The following is a 22,487-nucleotide window of genomic DNA, read 5'->3' on the forward strand; positions in this document are numbered from 1 at the left end:
GCAGAGAACCGTTGGGCTCTCTGCCCCACCGGGACCCCCCGCCCCCAAAGAGTCGTTGCACATTTTGGCCGTTGCACATGCAACTAAAAAAAAATTTTTGAATTATTTTTAATTTTTACATATAAATACCTATCATCCCCCTTTCATTTTTCTCACAAATCCTCTCAACAATTCTCTCAAATCCTTTCAATTCGCTCAAATTCTCTCAATTCGCTCAATTCTCTTAATCCCGCCTCAATTCTCTCAATCGGATTTCCGATCAATTCTCTAAAAAATGGCAAGTGGAAGCGTAAATCTTGAAAAGGGGAAGATGACTATGGGAGATTCCGAGTATCTCATTCCTGAATATGATCCTCGTGAGTATGCATGTTGAGAAGACGACGACGATAATATCAACTATGTCCCGATTCCGAACGTCGAGCACATCCCAACACAAGAAAGTCTTCATTCTCCCACCGGTGTCGAAGAAACATCAACGGCAAATGAGCCGAAACGGAAGGGTCGAGATAATACATCCGACTTGTGGCTACACTTCGACAAGGTACGTGATGAAGGCGAAGGTAAGTATAATATAAAATGTAAATATTGTTCGCAAACATATAAATTTACAAAAGGAGACGGCTACGGAACATTCCGTCGGCATCCGACGAAAAAACATCCAACGCAAGCGGGGATCGCAACAACAAATTTCCGGGTACACCACTCCTAATCTTTATCCTTTATTTTGTTACACCGATGATGCACTTTATAAACAAACATTAGCTGAATATGTTGCACTTGATCATACTCTGCTTAATACTGGTGAAAATTTTAATTTGAAATATTTGATAAATATTACGTTGGTTCCGCAAGCACCAACTATTCCAAAAAATACTCTTAAACGCGAAGTTTTTCATCTTTATAAAAAAAGGAAAAAAATCTTTAGCAAATTTTTTTGCGGAATTTAATGGACATGTGCATATAGGTAGCGATATTTGGAGTGATCCTTGGCAAATTCATTCTTATATGGGTGTCACGTGTCATTGGATATGTGACGATTGGACCATTCAAAAAAGACTTATTGCATTTTGAGTTTTTGATGAAAGACATTCGGCTCATAATATTTATAGAATAATTAGACAAGTTTTAGAAGAATATAATTTGATAAATAAAGTATTTTCAATTGGTTTTGATAATGCCGCTGCAAATACCGCTTCTATTCCCGAATTAGAAAATATTTGCAAACCCACTTTTGGCGGACAATTTTTTCACATTAGATGTGCTTACCATGTTTTAAATTTATGTGTACAAGATGGTTTACGAACTCTTGACACTTCTCTCGCCCCAATAAAGGGTGCAATTAAATTTTTATGGAGTCGTGCCTATTTTATGAAATCATGGGGAAAATTTTGTAAACAACATGGGAGAAGGGCAAGAAGATTTCCAAAAGATATTCCGACTCGTTGGAATTCTACCTAGGAGTTGCTTCGACAAACTTTTGATTACAAAGATTTATTATGTATGTTTATTTCACAAAATATTCTCGAAATTACTTTACTTCCGCAACATTGAGACGTTTGCAAAAAAAAATTAGATTTTTTGAAAATTTTTAATGATGCTACTAAGACTTTATCTGGTATTTATTATCCTACTACGCATTTATTTTTAATAGAGTGTGTTAATATTGGTAGTGTTTTTAGTGAATATGAAAATAATACTGAATTAGCTCGAACTATTTTAATAATGCGAGAAAAATGGTTGCATTATTATTTGCAAATTCCTCTTGTCTATTTAGTTGCTATTGTTTTTTATCCATGTATTAAATTAGACGGTTTACTAGATTATTTGAATGTGTATTATCATGATTGTTTACATTTGGAAGATTCAATAGATATTTCAAATATACAAGGAGATGTTAAATAATCCATAGTAGTATTATATGGAGAATTTTGTAGTAGATATAGTTTAAGTGATTCCGGATCTTTACAATTTACACCTCACGTGGCGAAGGTGGTAGATCACTTAGTAGATGATATAATATGCTCAAGAGTAGGCAAAAAAATAAAAAGGGGCAACGGGTAGTATTTCTGAACTAGAAAAATATTTAACCACTCGATTTGAGTTTCGTGATACGGAACATAGTACATATTTCGAAATCTTAAAGTGGTGGAAGAGTCACTAAATCGATTACCCAGTTCTCGCCCTCATCGCTCTCCAGATATTAGCAACTCCTTCTTCAACTGTTGAAGAAGGAGTTGTAGTTGAACAATCATTTAACGTTGGAGGATTATTTTTGGACTCTCGCCGTTCAAGATTAAGCCCGGAGTCTGTGGAAGCTCAAGCTTGTGTCGACGATTGGACGAGGGTGAAATTTCGACACCAAGAGCTGTATCGAGAATACAAATTTTTTAGCGAGGATTATGGAGATACCACCGCCACGGATAGCGACGATTGACGATGAGGTAAGTTGGGGTTATCAAAGGTAAAAGAATTACATGGGCTTTGATTCTTCTATCCCTAAGAAGATATGTAGGCGCTTAATGATAATTCATCAAGTTCAAGCTCATTCCTCCTCTCTCTCTTTTTTTTCCCACATTTTATTACAATGTACAATATGATTATATTTTATAATTTATAATTTATAATTTTTATTTTATTACTTATTATTTTAAAAATTAAAATTAAAAAATGGAACCAGAGGTCCGGAAGGAATCGGCTCGAGAACCGGCTCGGAACCGGAACCGCCGGTTCCCGAACGTAAACCGGCCACCTTTAGCGCCAGCCATGCCATACAAGACAATTGACGTCCACATCGGTGATTTTCGACCAAAATTGGCCGAATTGACTTAATTGGCTTCATAGCAAAAGATTTAGGACTAAATTGACAATAATGCAAAAAGTTTAGGACTAAATTGGCATAAATGCAATAGATTTATGACTTTTTTTTTACACTTTTCCCCTAAAAAATGCCATGCAACGCTTCTCAACAGTTACACTTTTCCACGATGCTTAGCAAAGGGCGGTAACATTTGTTAAGTGCATAGAGGCCAATGTCGGGAAAAGTAAAAAAAAAAAAAAAAAAAACTCTAAGCCTATTACATCTATGTCAATTCGGTCTTAAACCTCTTGATGATTTGTCAATTTAATCCATCCAATCAATTTTAATTGAAAATCAAAAACATTGATGCTGGCCGTCTTAAATGGCGCAATCGGCACCGACGCAAACAAATTAGATAATTTATGTCAATCTTTTTCATTTTCTTTAAGTTCTTTTTTTTTTTTTTTGTCTTCTTACAACTCTAGGTCGGCAAGGGCTAGCAACCTCGCCCGGTCCGGGCTAGGGCGTCGCAAAAAAAGGATTAATTTATTTTAGTAAATACATTCAACCAACTCCAATTATTTTACCCATTAACATCTTAGAAGCACTCGCTGACTTATAGATTGGAAAAAAAAAACGGAAAGAAAGGAAAAAAAAGAGGAAGAAAAACAAAAAAAAAGTAATGAAAAATTTAAAAATCATTCACATCGGCGTGGGCTATATCACGTAGGACGCTAATATTCATGTCAGCAATTTTCAGTCAGAATTGACCGGATGAACTGCCTTGATAAAATGTCGAAAGGATTGGGACTCAAATGATACAATCGAAAAGTTTAGAAATGAATGACATGAATATAGTAATTTTAGAAAAAGAATTTCATACTTTTCCTGGGTCAATGCCTATGTTCGTCGCCCGCCTCTCACTTGAACATGATGACGTTCATCGGACCTTGGGTCGAGCATAGCGAGGAGGGCAAGCGGCTCAACAATGGCTGCTCTCTCCCTCTCCTGGGATTCTCTTTCCCTAGCAGCTTCGTTCCATATGGGCATTTTCCGGTCAATGGAAAAATCGCCGCCCTAATTGAACATTTGATAAAAGTTCAGAAGTTATTAACTTCTTAATTACCGTGATTATGCTATCTACCCTCTTATACAGTAGTTAAAACGAGTACGTTTTTATTTAATTTATTGGTAGTGGTGAAATAACAATGAAGTTGAGTTACCTTTATTTTTATTTTTATTTTTTGTTGTTGCCAAAGGTGCCTTACATCGGCGTCGAGCTGAGTCGCAGAGTTGCGCCATCGAACCATCATCGAGCTGAGTTGAGCCGAGCCACGCTATTGTCGAAGTCGACTCAACCCGCGAATAATCTGTGGTTCATTTTCATTTAAGTAAAATTAAGGGATAGTAATGCGGTAAAGTACATGAACTTTTAGCTATTTCACGGTCAAGCAACTAAACCTTTTTTTTTTAATCCCAATCAAGTACCTCAACTTTTCAAATTTGGCTCAATCCGATTTCCATGTTGAATAAGTCAAAATAATGTCGGTCTCTATTTACGTGTAAGGTGATAATATGAGAGAAAATGCTGAATTGGATGATCTTGGTCGTCCAACACGTCTCTATTGATGTGATATTCCTATCGAGAGAAAATATTTGTATATTCAATTGCTAAACGTATGAAAGTTCACGCTCTTGCGGGGCGCCATTACCCATAAAATAAAAATTTATTTGACATTACGGGCCACATTCAAATTGTAAAATTCGAGTAATTGCGATGCCCCACTTAAATGATTGTAGTTAATGTAAATAACTTGGACACTACTAGAAGAATTGAACACTATAGCATTGGACAAATGACTTTGGATTTGGAGACTATTTCATGCCTTTTTTTCACTTGGTTAAACGAATTGATTCCTAATTACACTTTCTATTGAGAATTCTATCATGAAACCTCATTAAATCGATGTAGACATAGACATATGCTAGCGGAGCACAATTTGATGAATAATTTATTTATATGTAATAGGCTTGATGATCAATTTGGTCTGGCTGACTGAATTTAAGGCGGTGTATATCACGGTTGAACTTGATAGAATGGAATCGTAATGACCTTGTTTTTCCTAAAAAGAAAAAAAGAAAACTTGCATTTCAAATTATTTTCTTTCTTTCTTTCTTTCTTTCTTTCTTTTTTGCATTTAGTTGGATATTTGTATTAACTATATTTTTTTGGTCGGATTATAATAACTGGATTGAAAAAACATAAATGAACTTACAACAATTACAATCAAGTTATAATAGATAAATAGTATAATTCGATATCCCGTTATTGATTTTATTGTACTACTCAAATTGAGAAAGTGAAGTTGATGCTGTGACCAAAAAACATAAAAAAGTTGATGCGACTTTAATGCAATCATGAGTTTATATTTTGGGCTAGACCATAAAAAATCATAAATTGGTACATCTGTGCCACATGTACCCCGAATTGTGGAAAATTGGAAGCTTTTTGGGGATAAATATGGTACATGTGCACTAGTTTGGGATAAATGTGGTTTGACTTTACTAGTTTGGAAAATTTTGTGACACAAAAATCAGTTTGAGATATATGTGACACGGGTACTAGTTTGGAGTCTTTGATGGTATTAATTAACCTTTTTTGTTGTTTAATTGTCTTAGTAATAAATTTTTGTTAGTTCGAGTTATTTCTTCATTTTACCATTGCTTTTTTTTTTTTGTCAAACATTTTGCCATTGTTGTCATCTGCGCCTATTTTCATAAAACCCTTAAGTTTGTCTTAAGGTTGACAAAGTGTTAACCAAAAACCACAAGTAGACCGGCGAGATACAAAGCCCAAAGGACATTTTAAAAAGTTTTGTCCGTTTAGTTAGATAAGAATTTAGACACAAAGGATGATGTAGACATTGACACTTCGTTACGCCGCCCGTTTGAATGAAACACATGCTCTTAGGTTGTGGTAATATCGAAATGAAAACTCGAAAGCTGCGCGCACATTTTGTCTGTCATCACAGATTGTTCTGTTCTGTGCTTCTGGCTGTAACACTCTCCGTGATCGAGCTTTGTTTCGAGCAGATTAGTCCATGCTATGACTGATGGTTGGATCTTCTATATATGATAGGTAACGCCCTATGATGGCAACGAGGAGCTGTTGGAATGCAGGATTTCGAAGAATGATGAAGTTATTTTTTCGGGCGAGACGCTGGTGTTCAATGCTTATTTGGTTGATGTTTGGAGGGCCTGAAGGAGGGCAAAAGCCTCTAGATGATACTTATATTCCTCAGTTATTTTTCTTCCTTTTGTTAACCTCATTTTTGATTGATGCAGAGTTTTGGCTGAGTTTCTGGTCTAAGGTTGACTGTAATTCCCTTTATGAAACACGAGGTGTCCTTTTCTTTTGGCTACTTAAATCCTTTGGCATGGAATCTACGGTTGTATCGCCAACAAAAAATTTTCTTGTTCCGCAGATGCTCCATCTCCTCATAAGCCGAAAAGGAAACGCTTGTTGGGATCCTTCACCATCGGGATGGATTAAACTGAATAAGGATGGAGCATCTAAAGGTAATCCTGCACTTGCAGGAGCTGGAGGATTATTCCAAGACGAAGGGGGTGACTGACTTGGCAGTTTTACCTCATTTCTTTGTATATATTCGTCTTCACAAGCTGAATTATGGGCGTTATAATTGGGACTTACCATAGCAAAAGAACATGATTTTCATGAACTTTTTCATTGAGATGGACTCCAAAATTATCACCAAACTTGCTAATCAGGAGAGTATAGCGGATAACAAGGGACCAACACTACTTAAAGACATTAGAAGACACCTGAGCTCTCTTTTGTGAGTTCAAAAGTTGTTATATTTTTCGGAAAGCCAATCGTCCTGCTGATATGTTTGCCAATACTGGTATAGCTGAGCGAATAGATACTATGTTCTACTTGCAACCTCTTAGGGAACTACCTCATGTGTTGTTTAGTGATAAAGATGGGGTTGTAGACTTTAGAATGTAATTTACTTAATTTGTACCTTTTGTTTACCAAATGAAAAAAAAAGGAAAACGAAACACTGGTTTTTTTAGAAGAAGCAGGTTGCTCATGAATGTTGCAACCTATGGGAAAATGGGAACCAAAGTTATACAGTCCATATACCTTACATGTTTTTCTTATTTCATATCTTTTATGGAAAAATTATCCAAAAAGTTATAAACCTTTTGCACCTTTGTCAATTCATTCTTATACCTTTTATGTTTGTTAATTCAATCCTCAACATTTTACATTTGTGTCAATTTAGTTCTTCTGGCCAATTTTAGCTAGAAATTGCTGAGTTGGGGCATGATCGACATTATCGTGGCAACAAGCCCTAATATGACCAATTTTTAGTAATCTTTTAATAATTTTTATCTTTTTTAATTTTTAATTTTTTTTTCTTATTTTCTTTTTGGCTGGATGAAGCTAGCCTTGCCTAGCCCATTGCAACCATGGGTGAGGCCAGCCTCGGTTGTGGCCGTGTTGGCCTCTCTAGGTCTAGGCAAGGCCAAGCGAGGGCCGCAACCCTCGCTCGCAGTTAGCGAGGTGTTGCGGCCCTTGCCGGAGGCTAAAGTAGAAAACTAGAAGAAAAAAAGGAAAAAAAGTAAAAACTAAAAAATTTGAAAAATATATTACGATATCATTAAAAATTATCCACATTAGTGCATGCCGTGCCATATAGGATGGTCGGCCTCCATGTTAGTGATTTCCGGCTAATATAACTGAATTGGCAAAAAAATAAAAAAATATTTAGGACTCAATTGACAAACTTAAAATATTTATGACTAAATTGGCAAAAGTGCAATAGATATAATACTTTTTTTACAATTTTCTTATGTTTTACCATTTGGCTTGTATAATATTTATCATTTTTGTTGGTCACGTGTGACAGCAGATTAATTATAGATGAGGTGCGATTATCCACAATTTGAATTTATGATACATTTTTAGATTTTGTTATGAGGTAGATGTTCTGTTGCAGCCTTAAGTGGATAATTTATAGTGACTATGTATAGCATTTGAGATCATCATGTTTTCTAGAAATAGTTTCCTCTAAGGACAAAGGTCGATTTTTTTGCTCGATCACAGTACATTCGTTTTATACTTCTTACCATGTTAATTCCCGTGTGCCAAAAAAATGGACCGATTAATTTCAATTAGGAACTAATCGGGGGTAATTGGTTAAATGTGTGATTTGTCGTTTAGGTCGAGTGCGAAGGTTTTTAAGCTTGAAGAAATGTGATGAGTGCACGGGACGGACGAATGTTGTTTTGAGTGATGGATGAAAGAATCGGGACAGATCTTAGTGTTTGGTGGGATGGATGTCGGTGAAACGAAGGCAACCAAATGCAAATGCAGGATAGATGTGATCTATACCAAGGCATAAAGGATGAACCACCATCCAAGATATAGAACGAAATGATAGAATACGAATCAACACCGAGGGCATAAAGGACGCACCACTAACCGACGATACAAATTGGATTGACGAAGCTCATCGCCATGGCATAAATGCAACGCCACCAATCAAGAAGAAAGGGCTTTGGGATAGAAAAGCTCACCATCAAGGCCTAAAAATATCACTAGCCGAGGATAAAGCTCACCATCAAAGGCCTGAAGATATCACCAGCTAAAGATAAAGGGATTACTCCCCATCGAGGAGTAATCCACTCTTGACTAATAAAAAAACCAAGGAGTTATCCAACCTCCAAAGATATTTACTCAAACATAAGAAAAATCTCACAAATATTTTTATTCATCAAAATCATCATTTGTCTTACAACTGAGATTTTGCCTCTTTATATAGAGGTCATAGAACATAGGAAATAGACTATGAATTAAAAACTAACAACTACCCAACCAATAATGGTATAGGAACTAGACAACAATTAAAATATAGGAACTAGACGATATGAGAAATAGAAATACATTAAAGTTATGGGAACCAGAAAGTGTAATAAAACATCTCGTAACTAGAACTTTGACTCTGTTAAAAAAAAAAAAAACTAGTACTTTGACTCTTGAAAGACTCGTAAAAACCAAGACTAAAAACACTTTATCGGAGATAACAAAGACTTTAAATTCGTCCATCAGCATGGGCAGCTCCATAAACGACTTCATCCAAGATAGCCTCCCATTGATAAGTTGTTGATCCGCTTCAACGATAAGCATTTATTATGGTGAATCAATAATATAGTTGGCATGTAAGAATCAGCGACAGAACTCAACCAGCTAGGGAAGAGTCGATAGCTTAATACGTAACCGACAAAAAAGAATCAGCAACTCCTTAATCGGTATCTTGGAAACGCCTCAATGTCGGCAACCTAATTGTCGGCATCTCTGTTGCTAGTCTTCACGCGGATAACTTCATCTTCAGCTAGAATCCACTAAAACAAGTTAAGACCAGAACTTGTCTTAGCTTGAATGGATAATGATGTTGCTTAATTAGCCGACAAAATCATGTGAGATCTTATGGATTGTTCCTTAGAATCAATCGCTCCCGCGTCTTTAATTGGATTAATCGACGAGGACTGGATTGAGCTTGCGAACCGATAGATTGAGCTAAGTGCTCTCGCATGAAACTGGGAACCATGCAAGACAAATGTTTCTCTCTTGGGTTACTGTTCAAGTTAAAAAGAAAAAAATTGCTTTCCAATTACAGTTTCTGTTCAAGTTAAAGTCCTTAGCATTTTTCCTTTTTTGTTTTTTGTACGAGCGGGGAAGGCAAAATCAATAATTTTAAATTGGTTAAAAAAAGGATTTTTCGGAAGAGACAAAAAAAAATAAAAAAATAAAAAAACTTAAGCGTCCTCAAGTAACGTGTTGACTCAGCTCTCCTCTCTGCACTTTGACAAAAAGACAGTCGCCATTCTTAGACATGAAGACACGCCAGAAGCTGTACCTCGTGTTCCGTCCGAGTCCGAGTCCGAGTCCGACCAACCTCGACCTCGCCGAGACTTGCATCCGTCGCCGACTCTGAAGTCTCCGACCATTCTCGTCGCCTGATCGGTCCGCAACTCCGGATGAATCTCCACCCGCCAAGGATCGCCGAGCCGACGGCGGAGCCGCGGGAGAGCCGCGTCGAGGACGCGCTGTCGCACTCGATACTCCTGTCGGAGCGGGTCCGCTCGGCGGTCCAGGAGTCCAAGTCGTTCAAGCTCGAGTGCGCCGAGATTGGGAAGCAAGTGGAGAGGCTCTCGCAGATGCTCCGGCTCCTGGCCCGGCTCACGACCTCGAAGGCGACGCCGCTTTACGAGCATCCCCTCCGGCGCGTCGCAGCAGAAGTCGCCAGGAGCCTCGAGCGAGCCCTGAGCCTCGCGCGTAAGTGTAAGCGCCAAAACCTAATTCGCCGCTTGATTACGATCACTAAAGTCACGGATTTTAGGAAAGTTTTGAGCCTGCTGGAGGCCTCTGTTGGGGATATGGAATGGTTATTGAGTGTTTTTGACTCTGATGCGCCTGGTGGTGGCGGGATTGTGCTCTCTTTGCCTCCGATTGCGAGTAATGATCCGATTTTGGCATGGGTTTGGTCCTTTATTGCTTCGATTTGTATGGGAGAATCGTTGGACCGAATTGAGGCTGCCAATGAATTGGCTTCGCTTGCAAAGGATAATGACCGTAACAAGAAGATTATTGTGACGGAAGGTGGGGTTCCTCCTTTGTTGAAGCTCTTGAAGGAGGCTGCTGCCCCAGAAGCGCAAATTGCAGCCGCGATCACACTTTTCAACCTGGCCAATGATCAAGAGAGAGTCAGGGTCATCGTGAGTGAACTTGGCGTTCCTCTCATTGTGAAGGTCCTCAGGGATGCGCCTATGCGGGTGCAGATACATGTGGCACGGTTGGTTGCAAGGATGGCAGAGTTCGACCCCATCGCTCAGGATGATTTTGCAAGGGAGAATGCTATTAGCCCTCTGGTATCGATGTTGTCATTCGAGACATTTATGGAGGATGATATGAAAGTTCATTTGGGTAAACAAAGTATACATTCGATCATTCAATTGAACAAGGAAAAGGGTAAATTCGCTTTGGCGAAATCTAACAGTCATCTCCCTCAATCAAGCTCTCATTCACGCTCATTATCTGATGGGGTTAATAGATTGGGGGGTCAGAGGAAGGAAAGAGAGGGTGAGACGCCAGAGATTAAGCTTAAACTGAAATGCAGTTGTGCGGAGGCTTTGTGGATGCTTGCAAAGGGGAATGTTCTCAATAGTAGGAGGATAACTGAGACAAAAGGATTGCTTTGTTTGGCAAAGTTGGTCGAGAAAGAGCATGACATGTTGCGGTACAATTGTTTGATGACATTGGTCGAGATAACTGCAGCTGCTGAACTGAATAGTGATCTTAGGCGTGCGGCTTTTAAGACGAGTTCGCCGGCTGCTAAGGCTGTAGTGGATCAGCTTTTGAGGATAGTCAAGGAAATAGACTGGCCATCATTGCAAATTCTTGCCATAAGGTCCATTGGTTCACTGGCCAGGACATTTCCAGCAAGAGAGACCAGAGTAATTCAGCCGCTAGTAACCCAACTGAGCCACAGAGATGAAGATGTGGCCACTGAAGCTGCCATTTCTCTGGCGAAGTTTGCTTGTCCTGATAATTATCTCTGCGCAACACATTCAAAGGCAATAGTTGAGTTCAATGGAGTCCCTCCTCTCATGAGACTTTTGAGGGGCAATGAACGAGCTCAGTTGAACGCGCTGATCCTCCTCTGCTACCTCGCTATACAAGCTGGAGATAATGAGGCTCTAGAAAGAGCTAGGGTCTTGACTGCACTTGAGGGAGTAGATCGTTCCATAACTGGGCAGAATCTTGAATTGAGGGACTTAATTTCCAAGGCCGTATACCAACTCAAGATGTATCATGCTGGTGTCCATTCTCATCGCATACATTCACACTTGCCCTGAACTTCAAGAACTGCATTTGATCTTTTTTCATTCATTGGTCACCTGGAAAATATACTTTTGTTTTATAAGCACAGACAGGTTAGGGGTCCTAGGTCAAAATTGTAAATCAATCATCAAATGCACATTTGCAGTACAGTGGATTGAAATTTGAAAGAGAGTTTTCATGCCTTTATGGTTGCTTTTGCCTGATGGAACTTTTAAGTTTGCGTGGGGCAAGCAGATGTCTTGTGGCCTTAATTGTTCTCCTATCGAACTGGAATCCCAACTGGTGAGTTCTGTTATGTGCAGGTAAGTGATATTGAACTATGAAAATGTGTCTATCAATACGGTGAGCTGTTTCATTGCCCGTAGCGGATTTGTTCAACTTTGACATCTGGCATTGACAAGCTTGAACCTTCTGATCATGTACTCTTCTTCTGGTACTGTTGGTTCTTCGTTTTGGTTGCACAAATCAGAATTGGGCTGAGACCAGACGATAGTGTATTTTAGTTCCAACCAATAATGCACTTAGTTTCTTTACCAAATCGGACCAATTCCTTGTTTCCTTGTGCCGGTTGTTGGCAAGTGAACCTTTGATTTTGGCCCCAGGGACTGATCTGTCGAACCCATATAATAGCAAGCATCTCTTTGTGGTCGTTGTGGGGGGTGATAATTAATTAGGCGGGTCTGCGGCGTTCGTCGTGTTCTGGATATTCTGTTAGTATCTCATCCCTTGTCTTTGTTCACAATTAGGGGGGTGTCACCTCCATTTGTAGTGTGTAGGGAGAAAAGGGTATGCTAAAAGGTTCTACTCAGTTTTGCTTTGCTCGAGGTCTATCGGATTATGTTGCCCCGTCTGAGGATTAAGGGATTGGTCTGTGCGGACGGGAGGGCAGAGCATAGCTGGAACATGTATCTGACTGAAAAGGATGCAAAAAAGGAACTCTTTCACCATATGAAACTGTGAGGAGGAGACTGGCATGCCATTCTGAGCCACAAGAGAAGAGACTGCTCTCCTCTCTGGCTCGATAAGTCGGCCTCTCACGGCGACTGTTCCATGAAGTGGATCCCCCCGGAGCCTGACGCCACCAAGACACCATCCCCTGCCAGTGTTTCTTCCTCCATATTAACCCAAGACCGGCAATATGGAATCGTTCTTCTTCACAGCTGATGATGGAGATTCGGATAACAGAAACTTGATGATATCATTGTAACTAGGTGATTGTGCCGATGTTCCGAGTCTTCTGGAAATGCCCTTGATGGCCTTTCCCCTGCAGCAGATTACTGTCTATTGTGGCACGTGTCGATCATGGAGAAATCGACAATGAACTCTTTGAGTGTTTTGGATATGTGTCATTTTACTTTCATCAACTATTAAGAAGTAGTTGAGACATCAATAGGAGCATCATGCGACGAGGTAGATGACTTTTATCCAATTCGTACCCACCCAAGCAGACCACATAGGTGCGCCCATTAGTTCCCGACCGGCTCATAATTGCAAGTCGTGAACAAGACCCCGTCGGCGAAAACCACATCGGTGCACCCAATCCACCGCCTCGTCGTCTTCCATACGATTTGCATGCAGTGGTCACACTCTTGGCCTTCCTTGCCTGGCGTTGGTTCTGTACAGGTAGTACTTTGCCTCCTATGACCGACGTCTCCACTGCGTTGCTCGACATCGATAAAAAAGAAAAAGAAAAGAAGCAATTGTGAATTTTGTTATGTGATATCTTATTTATCTTGACGAAATTCGATGTCAATTGGTACGTTTTGTTTATTTCAAGGAAAATGAATGATTTGGAAAATACTTCCTAAAATTGATCGCTTATAAAAAAACAACGAAAGAAAAACATTCCATCGTTCATAAAAATATTTAGTCATAAAATATTGTCCACATAAAGACATTTCTTGTTGGCTAACTATTTTAAAATATTTTCTAAGTCATTCATTTACCAAAACAGCAAAATGTTTTCTAGCGTTCAAGTCTGGACTCGGATGTGCTGCTTTGGTGCATGCTATCTCGTATATGTTAGGATTTCACCGTCATGTAAAAGAACTTTCTTCTGTTGTCATGCTCCGGTACTTATCAAGCTTTGTGCTTCTCCTAGTTCACTTTTGCTTAACAAAGGATGCTGAGGGAATTCAAGAGAATTGATTTTGGTTGATGTCATTCTTCCGATTCTTTGTTGGGTATATCAATGATAGTTAAATAAAAACAAACAGCTTGACAAAAAAAATGAAAATTTTGTTGTTGTTAATCTAGATTATGTTTCTTACATAAAGGAAATTCATCGTCTTATGAATTGGCTCTAAATATAAGCTTGCGGCATCTCGGGTTATCTTCTTTTGTTCTCTTAATTTCTGTATAAGGCAAATCTATTGAAAATGACGTTTCAGGTTGGTCCATTGAGATGAAGGTCCCATTGTTGGGTCCTCCTAATCCGAAACGCGAAACTTCGGTCCTCTCAATCAGGCACATCTATACTTCACAAATTCATATTTTGACAGGAAACATACAAGTTAGAGGCTCAAAACTTGGGACCAATTTTCAATTTTTTTCCAAATTAATTCATCCTAATATTCTTGTGTTTGTCTCGGCCCAAACACCGGTTGCTCTGCCGAAAACCTCATAAAAAAGTTAAATTGATTGAATAACACGAGGCTTGAACTTGCTTCGCAACCTTTCTTTCTTTTTTTTTTTTTAATCTATCATAGCTTGTCATAACTTTTTTCATAATTCTTATGTGAAATGCGTTGACAAATTATACATATGTTACCATAAAATGAATTTGGATATGATGCATGATAGAGTAAGATCGGTTTCGAGAGGATCCCTAATTTCTAAGTAAATCAGATTTTGTTTACTTAGATATAATATTATATGATTGAAGAAAGACCTTTTAGAAACAGACCTTATCATCCAAGAACAATTTTTAGATACATTCCTTTTATTCATTTTTTTTAAAAAATTCGAACATAATAAAAGACAGATGTTTAAGGTTACAAAAAAGGAAAAATCTGTTAGCAAGTTGTTGTGAGAAGATAGATTTTGTTATAGTAGGATTCTTGAAGATCAAAATTTTCTTGTTTATTTAGAGTTTGGGATAAAGTGATGTTGATGTTGATGACGTCGATTCAGAGCTTCGCATAGAGAACAGAGGGGAGCCAAAAATTTAGATCGGAGGAAAACTTACGCTCGTGAGAAAAGGAAGAAGGTGCACTTCTAGAGATGGGCGAGTGTACATTCTTTCCTCATCGATTCGAGATTTGGAGGGCGACCAGCTTGCGATTGGTTCGCCGATTTCCTCAGTTTGGTCAGAATTCAGGCAATCGAATCGTCGATCGCTGTTCGTATTCATCTTCCCCGTCATGAGATGACCAGGTGATTCTCGTTCGATCTCACTTTCTCGTACATTGTCCGAACTGTCATTGTTGGCGTGAACGTGAGTTTTTGGGTGAGAGCTTCAAGGGGTCCTGCGTCATAAGAATAAACGAGATTTTTTTTGACGATCAACAGGGACACACGAATTCTTTCGGTAATCGGACTTCCTTATCTCTATCCATTTAGGCAGATCGATGTCGGATATCAGTGTGATCCATTGCTACATTGTTAGGTGTCCATATACCTCGTAGTTGTCCACACGACCATTACATTTTCGATTCGAAATAAGGTCAATGATCTGTTTCTGCAACAAAAAAATAATGCTGCAGAGTTCAAGTCGGATGTTGGACATAATATTTTCGCTCTCATAGGACACAGAGGACCAGTGTGATTTAGTGCAGTCTTTTTCTCCTAACAATGCTTGTGGACACTAATTTTTACGTTAACAAAGGAAAAGGTAAAAGCTCTTGTTAAGTTTTCAGGAAGGAAAGTTTGTTTGATAACTGCCGAAGGAACTTAATGGATCCCTTTGTCAAGTAGAAATTAGGTTAGGTATTCATCGATCGGATGAAATTTGTTTGATAATTGCCTACAACCAGTTTGTACCTTTTGGTGGATTACTGGGTATTCATCATCTGTTTATATAGGATATTGCACAAAGCAGAAAGCATGGTGGTTACTGGGTGATGTTTCTACAGATTTGAAGAAGAAGCGAGGTGGGAGTTGGCAGCCGCAAAACAATAGAGAGCTCTTTTCTAGTTTCCATCGAGAAAAAGTTCCCATAGAATCTGTGATGCACAAGTGTGTGGTACGCTTAATTCCAATTCACAAACAACTCCCGATAAAAAAACTACATAATCTTGGTCCCATAGTGCGAAAGGATTATGACCCTATTGAAAAGAAAGAAGTTGACCAACAAGGGTTATGCAGACAATATATACAACAAGAGATAGATCTTCTCCTTCAAAAAAACCTTACAATGTTTAGTAGATTTCCCAAATTTGGATACAAAGTGCACATGTTGATCTCGAGAAATAAGGGAGATCTCGTGGTCAGCATGAGCACTCTATATCCAAATCTGGGAGATCTCCTAAGCGTTGTAAGGTTTCTTGAAGGAGGAGATCTCATCTCATGTTATATGTTGTCAGCATAATCCTTGTCAGTCAACTTCCATAACTTCTTTTCAACAGGGTCATAAACTTTTTGCACTGTGAAATCAGGATTCTGTTTTTTATTGGGGAGTTGTTTGTGAATTGGAATGAAGTGTACCACACACTTGTGCATCATAGGCTCTGCGGGGACCTTGTCCAAATGGAAACTATAAAAGAGCTCTCTACTGTCGCGCAGCTGCCAACTAGCACCTCCCTTCTTCAAGTCTATAGAACCATTGCCTAGTAAACATAATGCTTTCATTTATGGATTGTGCAATATGCTATATAATCAGATAATGAGTACCTAACTGAATTTTGCTCGGTAAAACATAATAGCAACCAAGGTACAAATTTTCTATGATAGTTATCAAACAAACTTTCGTTACATCAAGATTACAGCCTATTTCGTATTTAACCATGTGATCCACTACGATCCTTCTCATCATCCATACTTTGGTCTCAGCCTATGAAGTCGACTGCAATGGTCCTAGAGGAGTTTCTTGTCGGAGGAGGTAATGTAGGCCTTCTTGAAATTGCGAGGGCTAAAGAGGATGATGACGTCGATGTTAGAAGCTTTTTAATATAAGTGGATCCTAACGACACGTATGAGCATGTGCCACACGGATGAGGTGGGGTGGAGGAGGAGATCTTGCCATACACCCTCCTCGGATCCCTGCTTGGTGACCTTGACAACGTCGTTGTTGGACTTGTTAATGTCACCGAGTGAAGTATCGGGGACGGCGTGTGGTTGGGTTTTCATCCTCCACATGACTTTGTTCGTCCACCTTATCCCCATCTACATCGTTAGAGTTTACTTCTTCTAACAGGCCTCTAGCATCAACGCGGTCATTGTTTACAACTCTCACATCTTCAAGAAGGCCGACATCACCTCCTCCGACAAAAAGCTCCTCCGAACCATTGCCGTCTACTTCGAAAGACAATGCTCATCCTCATCGCCACTTTTCTCGATGTTGTTATATGTCTATTAGCAAGTTTATGTACGGGCACATAATATATACTTCCCTAAGTATGATTGAATTACATGCAAATGAAGTTAAATGCACAATACTCGAGTGAAGGACAATGTTTGGAAAAGTCATTTACAGATTTGTGGCTTTACGCGAGGCATTGGTTCTACCTAGCCTTCCTTATCCTAGCTGAATTACAACTTGTTGCTGAAGGTAGAATTGAGAGACCGATCGTGAAGCTCAACGCTATGGATTTTAGGTTTGTCTAGATTTGTATATGTAGTCTATCCCTTCGAATTTAAGAATTTGTGAGAGATTCTTCTCCGACTTTGCGCTTGCGAGCGTGTTCGCGAGTGGGTGATTTGTGTTTCTATTGTTTCTGCTGCATAACTGAACAAAATATAAAAAACTAAAAATCTATCCAGACATGCTTTTTGTTTAGAAGGTTTACCACACGTCTCAGCTTCAGGAATTACATCAAATCATGGTGGTTTGGCACAGGATGTGTTGGCCATAACTCCGCTCACCATCGAACAGGCTATGCTTAATCAACAACCAGATTCGTGATCGATTTAAGAAGGCGGCTAAACTTGTAAGACTTCGACATGCAGCTGGATTGAACATTCGGATGGAGGACTGGATTAATAGTTTCAAGTTTCAACTGTCATCATTCACTGAAATTCCTTGGACCATTTATGTCTTTACGGATTTGGCAAACTTGTCTTCCAACCTGCAATAGGATTTCATGTGGGGTTCAACCCTCCCAACACCAACTGTACATCCGCCTGCTATAAAGCACACTCCAAAAGCTACTAGGAAAGATCAGCTTCATCACAGTGCAATAAGGGAGCACGAGCAAGAAAGCCATCGACCAGCAGCTAGGTCCATCATATTGTCCCTTTTGCCCTCAGAAACTTGAATGCCTATGACAGCAATCCTTAGAGAGAGCCCTACACATTTGGAAAACCAGAAATGAGAATAGAAGAAAGTGCTACAGGAAACGAGTTAATGATACATTCTAAAGATAGCTTGAAACGTAATCAACTGTTGCCTCTACTCTTGCAGTCATCATCAACAGAAGAGCCTGTTGCATGCAATTACCCTTATCTGCAATTTATTTGGAATTAGTCACTATCATATACCTGTGCCGCAAATAATGTGCCACTACAGTCACTCAAATTATCAAAAAGATAGCTCGCAGCACTTCATAGATCAATTGCATCCTGATTTTTTGCAACCCATGCATTCAGAGTGAATTGCTTAGCCATCTTCAGTACATGACAGTGTCGATCCCACTCGAAGAAAAATGACCCCAAAGCGATGTATTCCGTGTTTGGGTTTACCACATTCACCTAGCTAAGCTGACTATTGCGAAATCCATCTAAATGCTACTAAAACAGTAACTTAGCCCCCCGTATATTGCCATTTGATGGTAATGAAGGGAACATTAAATTCATGAATACCTACCTCAGCGAGATGCAGGCATAGCACGCCAATTGTCAGCAAGAAACATCACACGATCACGTGACGGCGCTGACAACTGTTGGAGAATTACATTCTTCAAGTGGGCCGCTGCTCTTTCGCCAGCTCGAGTAGCAAGTTCCAAGTATACAACAGCTTTCAGCATCTCACCCTCCTGCCATATAGTTTGAGAAAGGCCCCATCAGTCTCTGTATTCCCTTAAGGAGTGCAAAGACCAAGTAAGCAAACTGATAATAGAGTTAAATATCCATTCTCAGACAGCATTCATCATATTAGAATGGAAAAATGAAACATCAAAACGAAATTGAGTAGCTTAATCACACTGGATGATAAGAACAATGTCTCCTGCGATTGTTACATACAGAAAAAAGGCTCAGCCCGTGCTCAAATTGAGCTTTGCTGTGACCACGATCAGCTGCTCGCTTCATCCAGCTTCTAGCTTGTCTCCGATTTTGGTGAAAACCCTCCCCATATGAGTAGCAAAGTGCAACATTGTACATAGCACGCACATAACCACCTTCAGCAGCTTTCAGATACCATTTAGCCTATAATAAAAGAACCTGATAATTGAAAGCGACAAAATGATAAAAGAAAATAAAAAGAAAGCAGTGGATCTGTCGGAACACTTGCGAACTCTTCTTTTATCATGGACACTTGCCGAACTATTTGCAGGCACAGTATTGTGATATTATTGTGATATAAAAGGACTACTAGGGACATCCACTGCTTTATGATTAGCCTAAACTTGAGCTTAGATTCACCGAGATTCTTCTTTAACTTGTAATTTATGATGTTCAAATACATTGAAAGAATAGGACAAACGGCAGCCTACTACAAGTATTAAATTCTCCAGTCCTCGACTGCATTAATGCATGTCCACACATCTGATTCTTCAGCACATTCAAACGCCACCACTGTTAAGTTCACCAAGTTTTCAGACAACCAAAGCACAGACTCAGCATTGGGATTTTGACAGCAACCAGGGAAAAAAAATCTATATATGGACATTAGACAAAATGGTGCTTACAGCAGGGGAAGGGGGAAGGGAGGAAGGGGTCGCTATACAGTATGTCAGAAGCTCATAAGCACAACAAACTTTCTCAAATTTTAATCAGCTACACAGCCTTCAGAAAACCAAAGTCCAAAAGACAGAAAAGCACCATACCGCTTCCACTAAATTACTATCCAGGCCACAGCCTCGATGCAGGCAAAGTGCCAATTGGTACTGCGCCCGGACATGGCCAGCTGTTGCAGCTAGTTGTAACCATTTAATAGCTTCCTGAGGTTTTGAAGGTTCAACTGCAAGCATCGGAGTGATCATAAGAACATCTATACAAACTTCGGCAACCAAACCACAATAGAGAGTCATAATTCAAAGAAACAGGTCATGAGCAGAACGATCCACAGAAAGAAGGTAATTTGAAACGTGATAGAGTTCACGATAAGATTGAGCATTGAAGCAACAAGCCATTTGCATTTCATGCACTTTGGGCCGCCATACGTTAAAAACCATCTCCTTCACGCGAATGGAGAAAATCACTCTCGACAGCAACCTGTCCATCTAAAATCCCTCAGATATCCACTCACAATCAATATGATCTCATTTCCTAAAACCAGGAAAATCAACTGACACCAAGCTCTTCTAGTTCAACATTTACCATCACTCCTGGGGGATAATGCTTGCTAAATGTTTGGGAAGCAAAAATTACAACAACAAAAGCATAGAAAATTAGAAATTGAAAAATGTCGGACAACAATAGCATCTCCTCATCACATCACAAGTCCCCAGATGCAATCTCGACAAAAAAGAAACAAAAGAAACCATCCGCGATGCGCAAACACTAAGAAGTCCCTTTATCTTCTTTAGTTCAAAGAAGCAATAATTGGTTAGTGCAACTACCAAATTACTAAACCCCAACCTTGCAAGTAAGCAATCCCCAAATTGCACTGCCCAGCCGGATCGCCGAGCGAAGCAGCTTTTCTATACAATTCGATGGCGGCCTCCTTCTTCCCTATCTCCCAGTACATTAGGCCAGCATCGACCATTGCGAGCGTGGACCCACGCGCCGCCCCCTTCAGGAACGATTCCAGAGCCTTCTCTGAGTTCGCTCGCGCCCCGGCCCGGCCGTGCTTGAATCGCTTCCCCCAGTGGAGCAGCAGCATCGCCTCCCTCAGCGGGCGGAGAGCCTCGTTCCACGACCTGCACACCAGAGACGCCGCCCGTAGGTTCGACTGCGTGAACGAGGCGGCGATCCTCGCAAGCACGTCGTACGGCAGCGCCGCGAAGTCTCGGGACGGCGCGGGTTTCAGCGATCCCGAGGGGGCCAGAGCCTGGCGTGAGCCGAGGACTCTGAGCCTGGACGACGACGGCGACGGCGACGGCTTGGAGAAGTGCCGGCTGGAGGCGGAGCGGTCCGTCTGGCGGTGGCGTAAGAGCTTGGCGGCGAGGTTGTCGGCGCTCGAGCCGTCGAACGGGAGGGCGGTGAAGCGGGGGTTGTCCGCTCGATGCGGCCATGTTCTCTGCTTCATCACCGTCGTCTACGGCTGATCACGGATGAGGATTTCTTCCCCTTCCTTTCAGCGAGAGAGGAGAAATCGGCGTGCGAGAAGCATTTTCCTCGAGTCGCGAGAAAACAGTAGAGAGACGATCTTGTTCTGCCACGTCATTAGCTTTGAAATGTCGCTTCGATATTTTTCCAGATGATCGTACCTACAGAAAAATCCTGGGAAAATTTTCAAGAAAGAGTAACAACTGACAAGTGCCGTCATTTTTTTTAAAAAAATTGCTTTAAATGAACTCCAATTCAAATAAAAATATGAGGTGCTATCATTATCTTAAAAAAAAAAAGCATAAAATAACTATGATTATTTTAAGTAAGGGTTTGACCTCAAGGGGCAATTGACGGGTCAAATTTTCTAGCCGATTAAGGCCATTTTTGTAAAAATATAAATTTAACCTAATTTTTTATTAAATTAAATTAAAACAAAAAGTTAAAAAAAAAGCCATCAACGCCTCGGCAAAGGCTGGCTACCCCGCCAATCAAAGGTGAGGGCCTACTAGCCCTCGCTTGAGACAAGAGAGGGTCGTAGCCATCGGCCGTGATCGGATCGAGGTGGGTTAGAGGGCGGTGTCTACCCCAATCACGACTAATGGCCACGACTCTCGATCGGACACGGGCGAGGACGAGGCCCACCGATTTGGGCAGCCCTCGGTCGGACCTAGGCGAGGGTTGCCGACTCTCGTTCGGATTTGAGAGAGGGTCACAACACTCTTTCGCTATCGGCGGGGTGCAGTGACCCCAACAACAATAGTAGTCGCCCCACCACAAGTGGGGTCGCAATTACGGGCTTGTATTTCTTTGTTTTTTTTTTCATTTTTTTCAAAATCTCCTAAAAATAGGAAAAGGAAAAAAAAATAAAAGAAAATAGTAAATGATCAAAGTGCCCCTAACTAAAGTGACTCGGGCTTTTTTTAAAGACTAATATTGTCATTTTAAGCCCTTATTTGAAATAATGTGTACTTCAAGCTCTTCTTTGACACAATAAAGGCACTTCAGGCCCTTATTTAAAATAAGGTCTATTTCGGACCTTTATTTGAAAAAATGATGGCATTTAGGGCTTTTTTTTTTTTGGAATTTTCCCAAAATCCAATTATGGAAAAGTAATTTAATTTTTGTTTTCCTACCAAAATTTACTATATTATCTAAACTTTTTAAAATTATAAAAGAAATAATTTTTTTTTGTTAATACCATGAAAAACCCAAACTGGTATACCTATGACCACA

The 22,487-nt window shown here is 40.0% G+C and overlaps 2 protein-coding genes across 5 annotated transcripts; one reads left to right on the forward strand and one right to left on the reverse strand.

The window, feature by feature from the left end:
* The first annotated feature begins 9,642 nt into the window (after positions 1 to 9,642).
* Positions 9,643 to 11,910, forward strand: LOC115751310. Of its 2 annotated transcripts, XM_048284591.1 has the most exons (2): positions 9,643 to 9,734; positions 9,796 to 11,910. In XM_048284591.1, the coding sequence occupies exons 1-2, from the start codon at positions 9,718 to 9,720 to the stop codon at positions 11,738 to 11,740; spliced, it is 1,962 nt and encodes a 653-aa protein (XP_048140548.1). In that variant the 5' UTR covers positions 9,643 to 9,717; the 3' UTR covers positions 11,741 to 11,910. The 2 variants fall into 2 exon arrangements, with proteins under 2 accessions (XP_048140548.1, XP_030545021.2); XM_030689161.2 differs by having other exon boundaries at positions 9,691 to 11,910.
* Positions 11,911 to 17,564: 5,654 nt separating this feature from the next.
* LOC115751311 (F-box protein At1g70590) lies at positions 17,565 to 21,333 on the reverse strand. 3 transcript variants are annotated; one of them, XM_030689162.2, is made up of 5 exons: positions 20,622 to 21,333; positions 19,868 to 20,001; positions 19,065 to 19,247; positions 18,688 to 18,856; positions 17,565 to 18,169 (listed from the first exon to the last, which is right to left on the reverse strand). In XM_030689162.2, exons 1-4 carry the CDS (start codon positions 21,229 to 21,231, stop codon positions 18,689 to 18,691), a joined length of 1,095 nt encoding a protein of 364 aa, XP_030545022.1. In that variant the 5' UTR covers positions 21,232 to 21,333; the 3' UTR covers positions 17,565 to 18,169; position 18,688. The 3 variants fall into 3 exon arrangements, with proteins under 3 accessions (XP_030545022.1, XP_048141571.1, XP_030545023.1); XM_048285614.1 differs by having other exon boundaries at positions 17,565 to 18,152; positions 20,622 to 21,332; XM_030689163.2 differs by lacking the exon at positions 17,565 to 18,169 and adding an exon at positions 18,438 to 18,458.
* Between the last annotated feature and the right edge of the window lie 1,154 nt (positions 21,334 to 22,487).

The sequence above is a fragment of the Rhodamnia argentea genome, chromosome 1 (genome assembly GCF_020921035.1).
Source record: "Rhodamnia argentea isolate NSW1041297 chromosome 1, ASM2092103v1, whole genome shotgun sequence".
NCBI lineage: Eukaryota > Viridiplantae > Streptophyta > Magnoliopsida > Myrtales > Myrtaceae > Rhodamnia > Rhodamnia argentea.